The 9,994-nt window shown below is 42.6% G+C and overlaps 1 protein-coding gene across 1 annotated transcript; it reads right to left on the bottom strand.

Moving 5' to 3' along the window:
* Positions 1-515: 515 nt before the first annotated feature.
* igf2b (insulin-like growth factor 2b) lies at positions 516-8,538 on the bottom strand. Its single transcript, XM_030136659.1, has 4 exons — positions 8,337-8,538; positions 7,294-7,444; positions 5,514-5,695; positions 516-4,186 (listed from the first exon to the last, which is right to left on the bottom strand). The coding sequence occupies exons 1-4, from the start codon at positions 8,409-8,411 to the stop codon at positions 3,953-3,955; spliced, it is 642 nt and encodes a 213-aa protein (XP_029992519.1). The 5' UTR covers positions 8,412-8,538; the 3' UTR covers positions 516-3,952.
* Between the last annotated feature and the right edge of the window lie 1,456 nt (positions 8,539-9,994).

The raw sequence follows: 9,994 nt of genomic DNA, 5'->3' as shown, positions 1-9,994 counted from the left end.
AGGTCGTGCCATTTTCAGAATATGCATGTGATAATTTGAGACATGTCGGTTACTAAACTTAGCCGCTGAAGTGGAGCTTGCTCCAGTAGTTAGTAAGCCGCTGGAGGATGGAAGGATGGATGTATGCGCGGGTGTGTCACAGGGAGTGAGAACAGGTCAGGTTTAGTGTGGCATGCAGCAAGGGTGAAGACTGAGGAGTTGTGGCGTGCTTTCCTACTCTGTGAGTGCAGGAAACAGACAGACAGAGACAGACAGACAGGCGTGGAGGCAGGCAGAGATGGAGAAGGAGAGAGGAAAAGGGGGAGGGTGGGTGAGGGTGGTAAAAGCAGCTGGAGATTCTTTGCAAAGCCTTAAGATGCAATAAATCATTTACAGGGCACATAAGGTTTAATTGATATAAAAATATTTCAAAAAAGGGTCTGAAGCTCAACACAGAGGAACGTACACACACATATGCAGGCTGAAGATACACATCAAGACAGAGCTGAACAAAACAGTAAATCTTGCAGACAATATACGTTTGATAAAATGTTTTTTTTATTGATATTAAAAATGAAAGTACATGAATTGTGCATTTCGGACGTTTTAGCGTGCAGAGGTTAAATTAATAAAATACACACAGGCTGAGTGAGCTACTGACACAGAAAAAGTTGCCATTGCTCGGCAAGGTATCTCTTCATATTCAGCGAAAAGAAGTGGTTGTCTTTCACGCCATTCATAAGAACACTAGAGTAGCCTGTTTGAACTTTACAATAGTGAATGAATGCAGTCCTAGCAGGAAATGTAGAATAAAATAGAAAATATTATAATAATATTAATATAATAACAAAAATAATAATTGCACTGCCTGCTTTGTTGCACAACTGAAGCAGAATATAATTAGAGACAGGACGCAGTCTTGATAATTGAGATCTCTCTGACAGAAAGAAGATATAAAATATTGGCTTCACACCACACTATGGCGAGTATCCATTAAGTCTGCATTTCATGGGGTTATGCATGACACAATAAAGGAGGAAACTATAATGTGGCATAGAATGACCTTGTTTCTGACATGGGCTTCAGTGGTTTGTCACAAAGAGCTGTATCATTGTGGCCAGGTATGGCTAACAACCTCAGCTGCCCTTCCACAACAAGATTATCGCATACACTCAGCAAGTACGCCACTTCTCCCTCGGAGAGCATAGATTGTTTTTGTTTTTTTTCCTGAGTGCTTTGTCTGCTTCAGAAAAAGTTTAGCGTGATAGCCCTTCCTCAAATGCATAATGGGTGGATGACGACAGGGAAATTACGGGGGTTAAACGGCAAGCTGTAACGACCCTGAATACCCCAGCACTCGCAATGCAAATACAGATGCATACTGTTAATGCTTGTGATCAGGAGCATTGTCTTTAAAAACAAAGAGGCAGAAAAGGATAGATAGATAGACAGATAGATAGATAGATAGATAGATAGATAGATAGATAGATAGATAGATAGATAGATAGATAGATAGATAGATAGATAGATAGATAGATAGATAGATAGATAGATAGAAAGAAAGAAAGAAAGAAAGAAAGAAAGAAAGAAAGTGAGGTGTAGCCAAGGTGTGATCACAGACTCTCAGTGGTAGACAATGACCTTTAGTTTGATGAAAACTGCCAGCAAAAGTGACTTGTGCAAGTCACATGTAAGTTACCCTTAACCTAGAACTGACTGGACATGTATGGCCTGTATGACCCATCCAACATGTGACACCATGAGTGGCACTGGCACATAGGCAAGATGCTCCTTAGAAGATCATAGGACACCATGCACAATTTAAAAAGACATTATTTAATGAAGGACTGATCATTCCCCCCGCCATCAATACTAAAGTGGCTTCAAAACATAGTGGGTTGAGTACAATCAATGTTGAACAGTTATTTTTCCAATAATAAAGTCACTTATTGATGCTTTCCTGTTCACAGATAACCCTGACAGGCTTCTGGAAATCCATGCAGACCGTCGTATTCAGAGTATGTGCCTATTTCTGTGACATAACATGCCTAAGCGATCCAGGCTATGCTGCTGTTAAAATATTAATTTAAAGTAACTATGGCAAATGAAAAGAAAAAAAGACATTATTTTTGGTACAAAGCATCTACAAAAAAGCCTTACAACTCCAATTGGAAAACAGAGATCATACAAAATAAATCCGTCAGTTGAGCATCAGTGCTACGTATATTATTTGGACCAATTTTTCAAATATACTTTATAACAAAATAAATAATGCCTTTATACAGTGCCCTTATTTGTATTTCAACAAACAAACAAAAAAGCTTGGCGGCTCATTACGCAAGATACAGCTCAGACTAAAGGAAAATAACACAACGTCCCTGGAAACTAATTATATATCTATATTTATATATAATATATATATATAGATGTATATATATATATTCAAGTATTTGTTTTCAGGCAAAAGCATGTGAATACTACTGATATACAATAAAAATAAAATGTTAGTTGACATTATTGCTGTTTTTTTCCCTTTGAATCAAAATTTTGTGCCTTTCTTTAGAACTGTAAAATAACATAATAACAATAAAACCAAAAAAAAAAAAAAAAAAATGCCTAACTTGGAAAAACAGGAATGTCACGGTACCAGAAACTGACTGGGTTTTCCTTTTTTTCTCATTTAAAACATTGATATGAAAAGAAAACAGAAAAAAAAGACAACATAAAATATAATCATTATTATCCCACTCGCTCTTTGTCCATGCCATGTTACTTCCTGTTAGAGCAGTCCGCAAAGCCATGGCAACCAGGAAGTACTGTCCCAGAACTGTAGTACTGTCCAAATCCAGGCGGTCCATGATGTCCCATATATGTCCCCACACTGCTCCCTGTGTCCAGCAGCCTCAAAGGGACAGGAGGATCAGGGACTGGGTCTCAGGTCCCCCTTGCCGCTTATGCTGGCAAGCTTTTGATGAGCAGCCGCTAGCACTCGCTGTGAGCCTAGACGCCAAGACAGCCCATATCTTTTCTTCGTGACACTTCCCCCTTGACATTGCCACTGCCAGGAGCTCCCCCATATCCTTTATTTTCCTTTTTTTTTTTAAAAAAAAGTCACACTTTCCTTAAAACGGAAAGCTTTAATATTCATTCAAAGAAAAAAAACGTGCTTTTCAACCTCTTCGAGTCCATTCCCAAAGCTAGCACCATGACATTTTTTAAGCTACACGTTCATTGTTCATAAAAAAATAGTGCCATTTTTTTCTTTACTTTGACGTAATCCGTGGCAATGTGCAATTTTGCAGACTCTTTTCTGCTTTTTGTTTGTGATCAAAAGGTGCTGGAGCAGGAATCTAATTTTACAAAATAATTCCTTACAGTGTGGAAGTCCCTTTATAGGTAGAGGTGCAAACTAATAAGAAAAAGAACTAACAGAGATTTTCTTTTCGCCTCAGGAAAAAAGATGTGGAATGGATTCTTTCATGCAAGCTGCTTCACTTTCAGTTGTCTTCCACAAGGACAAAAAACATTCCGCTGGGTGTCCTCTTGACACTTGCAAACCATTGATCTCTTTCATCGTCTTTTCTCCCTTCCCTTTTCTGTTTTGCTTAAGGATCCACCTGAATTGCATTCAGCCGAATTGTTAACTTTTTGTTCATCATTTGTGTTTGTGCCTTTTGTGTCAGTGACTGAAAGAGAGAGGGAGCGAAAGAGTTCAGACAGGAAGAATGTGAAGGCATGTCTGTGTGCCGGAGGAGGGTGGGTTGGGAGGGTTGAGGGTGGGGGTGCAGTAGAAAAAGGGCCAGGGGGTCAAGAAGTAGTAGATGAGAGCAGGGGGAGGGATTGGTGGGCTCGGACAGGGCAGGGGAGGTCAAAGAGGACTGCCACAGAAATGACGTCAGAGACAAAGCTATAATCCCCTAGTCTTTTTTTTCTCCATCCAAACTCTTGTCTGTGCAAAGGGCTGGCAGCGGGCTCATTTGTGGTTGACATAGTTGTCCGTGGCGAGCAAGACAGGCGGCAGTTCGCTGGGCAGGCTGATCAGGGGCCTGTGTACGATTACTTGGGTTTTGATCTTGTCCGCCTGCCTCCGAACCTTTCTGGCCTTCAGGATGGCGGGGACACCCCTCCGGAGCCGCTGGGCCGCCTTCCTCTGCCACACCTCGTATTTGGAATACTTCACGGTCACATGCTGCTTCCTTGGGACTTCCTATTGTGGCGTGCAGGCGAAAACAGAGGAAAACGGGAAAAGAGGGAGTGAGTTCATTAGCAATGATAAGATACTGTATAAAGGCTGGTTACAATGGGAGAATGCCTTGTTTATTTTAGGAAAACATTCAGTCATTGTTAGGGCCGTAAAATGGAAATCAAATGTCATTCTCATAGCGCCAAGTATCATAACAGACTGGACTTGCCGCTGACTTGCCCTTGTTTTGGTTTCCTTGACTGAAAGAAGCTGTCAACGACTGCGTAGTTCAGCCTCTTTAACATATTGTCAAAGGGAAGGGCGGTCACCTGCCTCATATACATATGAGCAGCATGTCTTCGCCCACCCAACGGCCCACTGAACTGCCTAACCCCGGACTAAATTAAATAACAATGCCACCTTAAAAACTTTATCCATTCACTGCAAACTTTGAAAATTATGTGCTTAGTGCTACAGATTGAAAAAAGTGGGAGTGATAGTGGCAAAGCTAGAATTTATGCGTGAGTACCCAGTGCTTCATCTGAATGGCTTGTTTTGGTCCTGCCACTTGAGGAGTGTTTATCCCTGTTCATTCACTCCAGGCCTTCTCAATAGCCTAAGAACAGCTGGCCCTCAGAGCAGGCTGTACCCATCAACTCTCCCTGTCTAGACTAACTAGGAACATGTCCCAACTAAGGCCCTCGCAGCCTTTTTTACATTTCAGACATTACTTTCCTCTAAACACTTACAATATTGATTTATTTTACACAGTACGGGGAATCTCATAGAAGCACAGCTGCCCCGGTAATAAGTCAAAGCAAAAACATGTTAAATATCCCCCTGTCTGTCTGAGTGAAGGTATGGACCTCAGCCACAGCTCAGACTTTTGACCACACTGAAAAGACCTGTAACGCTTCATGGCTATCTGCATGTCGGTGACATATTCCAGAGAGTCTTCTACTAGCCAGGTCAGGCGTTTTTGACCGCACAGATCAAACTGCATGCCATTTTTGGAGAGCTTGCTGTTCCGTGACTAATAATCACACACTCAGAACACACTGTTTTGTTACGGACCAGCAGTCTCCACCATCTTACAGACTTTCTCTCACACACAGGCTGTGAATGTGACTCTGCCTTTTCCTGAGTACAAACGTTCTATGACAGCCTTGATAATTTCCATGATGATCAGCACTTTGCAGAAAAGGTAACTGCTTACATTTGACCATTTAACAAGATAAACCTGTCTTTGTGTGCGTACTCAGTGTGAGGGACATAGGGGCGATGTACAGATAGACAAGAGAACGGGTGTTTTTTTCCCATACTGGTGTTTGTTGTTGTTGATGAGACGTACCTGTTTTAGTGCGGGCATCACGGGTATGACCTGTAGAGTGGTGGCCGACACGTCCCTTTCGGACTTGGCGGGTTTGGCACAGTACTGCTCCAGCAGGTTGAGGTCACAGCTACGGAAACAACACTCTTCTACTATCCCACGGTTCTGGGTGCCCCGTCTGGCACCCCTGCTGGTGGGCCTACCTGGAGAGAAACAGCAAGGAATGAAGAAAGGTGACGAAGAAGCCAGGGATAAGGCCTGAGCTAATGTAGAGAACACAACACTGGAATCAGAATGGATCTAGGTTGTTTTTTTCAGGATTACTTCGACAATCATAGCAGTCCATGGAATAAAGAGGATAAAAGGAAATCTATGACCAACTGCAACAAATCTTTTTGTTTGTAGAGGATAATCTGATTAGGGCTATCTGGAAGTCCTTTAATGAGTGAATACACAAGTAAACACCCCGCAATGTAGACACTAAAAGAGAGTGATGGAGACAGCTAGGCTCACAGACAGACCTTTGGGTGAGCAAATACATAAAATGGAAACTCTTCTGTGACCTTGTCCTTTGTCAACTCAGCAGAGATAAAGAAGATGAGGACGGAGAGTGGAGAGGAGGGGCAGGAGAGGTAGAGAAAACAGAAGAAAAGGGATCAGTGTGGAAGGGAGGGTGTGTGAGGGTGGAAAAGAATGCAAAACAAAAGAGGAAGAGAGTAAAGACATGAGAGAAAAAGGTATAGAAGAATAAGGTGAGGGGGTGGAGGGTTAGCATGTTGCACAGGGGAACACTATTCACAATCAATAAAGGCCTTGTTTGAAGTCCTGTGCCCCACACAATGTTGGAGAAATCTCATGAGAGGCAAGCCTAGATTTGATTGCAGGAAGAGGAACATGAGAGAGAAAGGGTGATCCAGGGGGAGGAGAAGGCGAAACGGAGGAGGGAGCATATCTGTTGGGTCAAATTGGATAATGATCTTTCTGATTGGAGAGAAGCTTCTGTGGTAAAGTGCACACAAAAGGAGCTGTCCGTCAAAAGTGAAAAGCAGTGGCATAGTCATTACCTTTTATTCTGTCTTTGAGAAAAAGGTGTTGGGTCTGCTCTTTGAAGAACAGTATCGGAGAGAGGTAAAGTTATGTATGTCGCAAACACTGTCAGACAGTGCAAACACAAGCTTATCCAGTCAAGGATTAACAGCTGTCACATAATGCTTTACAGCTATTCCCATCATCATCATCTCCAATGGAAGCAATGAGCAGAATATATGCTCATGATCCTTCCTCTGAACCTGACATCAAAAACAGCCCCCCTCCACCCTCCTCACCCCTTCAGACTCATCAGTGTGGTCCCCTGGCCTGGGAACACTGGTGCTGAGGTGGTATGCCTCTTGGGGTGCTATTACTTTACTGGTAAACAAGCGGCCCATTGTGTCATGGCTGAGTCGTGTGTGCCTTCACAACTCGCCGGCCTTTCATATGCACTGAGAGGTATGGGCTGGAGGGAGAATGCGCAAACTCAGCAAGAGCAGCCTGGACAAGGTCTTGAGACACACAGCTGGCTATAATCTCCCTCTCTCTTTCTATCTTCCAGTCAGTGTGTGTGTGTGAGAGAGAAAGTACGTGAGAAAGAAAAATACCAAACACGCATACCACACAGCCACAGACAGAGCGATAGTCTCAGCTATCCAAACAGATGTGCGCAAATGAACAAAGCGACGCAAACAGAGGGAGGTAGGGGAGAAAAATGCGATTGGACATTTACGCAGCTCATTGTAAACACTTGTGATGGTTTGAAACCTACTGAAATAGAAGCCCCTGTCTTCACAGACAAACTGCAGCGCATCCACCAGCTCTCCCCCACACAACGTCTCTGCCGAGGCCATTTCCACAGCGTAGAGCGTCAGGGCCAAGGCAAACAGCAGCGCACGACTGGATGAAGACATCTTCTTGACCTGCAGACAAAAACACACATTGCAGAATAAAGCACCGCATCAGTAAATCACGCTCAAGTTTCAAAACTGATGACATATAAGACTGTTTAAAAAAAATAAAAAAAAAAAAATCTCCAAACAGACCCAGATGTTGCCTTTCAGACTCTCCTCATGCGCTCACATTTGCACGGGTAGAAACGACAACGCACGACTTTCAGTATTAAATGAATGCTCTATGCATTGACCTACTAACTCAGGAAAAAAGCCTAAGGCGTTAAGACAAAGATGCCAAATGTGCAGTTTTCCCCGACTGATATCAGCCGTTGTCACTGTGTCGCACCTGAGAGAAGTGCTTATTCTGGAGGAAAAAAAAAAAGACTGTATCTCCTGTTTTCACATTCTTACACAACTACTCAGAAGTTGCAAGACCGGCTGCTCGATAGTTAACTATCTGAAAAGCCAGACTCAGCATATATTTTCCCCTTGCTCACCCTGTAGTGAGCTCACTGACCCTCAGACCTACCGCCCCCTATCTGTCGGCAAAAAAGACCAGCTGTTTGCTCCGAATCCTGCGAACGGCGCACGGTCCAGCCGAGAGAACAGAATAAAATACTCAACTCCCTGCCTTTGTCCCCATCAGGTAACCTGTTGCACAAATGCTTTTTGTTCTTTGGCTCTCCGTGCCATGTCTGCATGTTGAACTTTCCCCAGTCCATGCAAATTAAGAGATGTATAATTGTGCGTAAAAGAAGAAAAGAAAAAAAAAAAGATGCGAGCAATGCATCTGCTCAGCCCGGAGCGGTTTTCTTACTTACGCAGCCAAGAAAATGTCATTACAACCCTGCCAGTTGACTTTTCATTTCCTGCACATGTATAACCTTAAGCTATAGGACTTAGGTCAGTTTCTGGTTACCTTCATTCTGCTGTTCTCCGTTCTCCGGCAGGTGTGGCAAAGTGAGTGGTGTCCGTGCCTTTGCTGGGTTTCCATGTCAGATGGCAGTAGTCAAAAACGTTGGGGGGTTATTTGGTTGGAGAGATTGCAGGTGAGTTAGTTTCCCAGTTGGTGAAGCTATAGAGATGATGTGTGAGACGCTGTCCCAAAGACCAGGGCGACAGGCAAAACTTCTAAGGGAGAAGTATTATATACCAAAACACGCCCCTTACACCCACACCCCACCCCCTCGCTCCTCCTCTCTTCACGGTTGGTAAAAAAAAAAAAAAAAAAAAAAAAAAAAAAAGGTCCAGGAAGGTTTCATGGAAAAGTGCTTTAAGGGAGAATAAGCAAAGAAGAAGGAGAGGGAGAGTGAGAGTCACAAAATATGGAACAATTCCATAGGCATTTTCCACGTTTACGCACTGTAACCTACAATCACAATGTTTACACACAGGACGCAGACTGAACAAGAATAGCCGTAATTCCTCAGACTCCAAGAAAAATGTCAATGTCTCCGCCCTGCTGTAATTAAGATTAACATTCAGTGTGGAACCAATGTGGCCGAGGTTTGCGGCTTTCCTCTGACTCAGGTGTGGATGTATTCACTGGGGTCAGTATGTCTCACAGTGTAGTGAATATTGCCTGTTCCAGTTGTTCTCCTTGTAAAACTAAGGAGGAGAATGATGCAGCAGTGAATGTGAATGACTGATGCACAAACATGGACTGGTTTTGTCTGAATACTTGTTCACTCTGCTGCATCATGTAATAGAGAGGCATTACAGATGGTTAAACTGAGGGGGAAAACAGTGATTTGGCGAGCTATTATCAATGAATCTGTCACACTGTGGATGAAATAAAGTCACTGTTCTGTGTAAACCTCATCCAGATGTTGCACATTCAAGCATCACAAAACAGAATGGAAGTTTTTTTGTTTGTTTTTTTGCAGAAATCAAGCTGGAAAATATGAATGCACATATAATCTTGCTTATTCAATTCTTTCTTTTTCATAACATTGCTGGGTCCCTTATATAAATGTGGATTTTGCAGAAGGTAAATGTCTACACATGTCTTCAGAGGCAGACTGACATCTAGTGGTCCTCCACGGAAACACGCGTGGATGGAGATGGTTGCTTGAACTCTCAAACCTGCAGAACTTCTTTTTTTTTTTTTTTTTTCGGACCCCATAGCAACAAACATATATCTCCCATTGTGTCTAGAGTAAAAGAAAGTCACTCCATTGTCACCTCTGCCACATTGTAGGAACCCTCACACTGTTCAATCAGGTTCTCTAACCTCACTTTTTGTCTCACCAATGCTCTGTACATCTGATTTCAATATGCATTTTCTCTCTTTTTATTATTTTGCATTTCAGATGTTTATTAGATTGTTTTTAACAATGTTTCAGCTGCCCAATTGTGGTTGGAAGCAGCAGGAGAGCTCTAAGAAGATTTATTCCTGTAATAGGCTCATTAAGAATCTAGTGTGACTTCAAGATCAGGTAGGAAACATGTTACACTGCCCCCTCTTGTGGTAGACCTATGTAAACCATTAAACAGGCAGTCATTAAATAATAAACCTGTGATTCAGTGATTTCTGGAGGAGACATTAAATCAGTGTTTTTCAACCTTGGTGTTGGG

The sequence above is a fragment of the Sphaeramia orbicularis genome, chromosome 6, assembly GCF_902148855.1.
Source record: "Sphaeramia orbicularis chromosome 6, fSphaOr1.1, whole genome shotgun sequence".
NCBI lineage: Eukaryota > Metazoa > Chordata > Actinopteri > Kurtiformes > Apogonidae > Sphaeramia > Sphaeramia orbicularis.
This window is presented reverse-complemented; position numbering and strand designations above follow the sequence as displayed.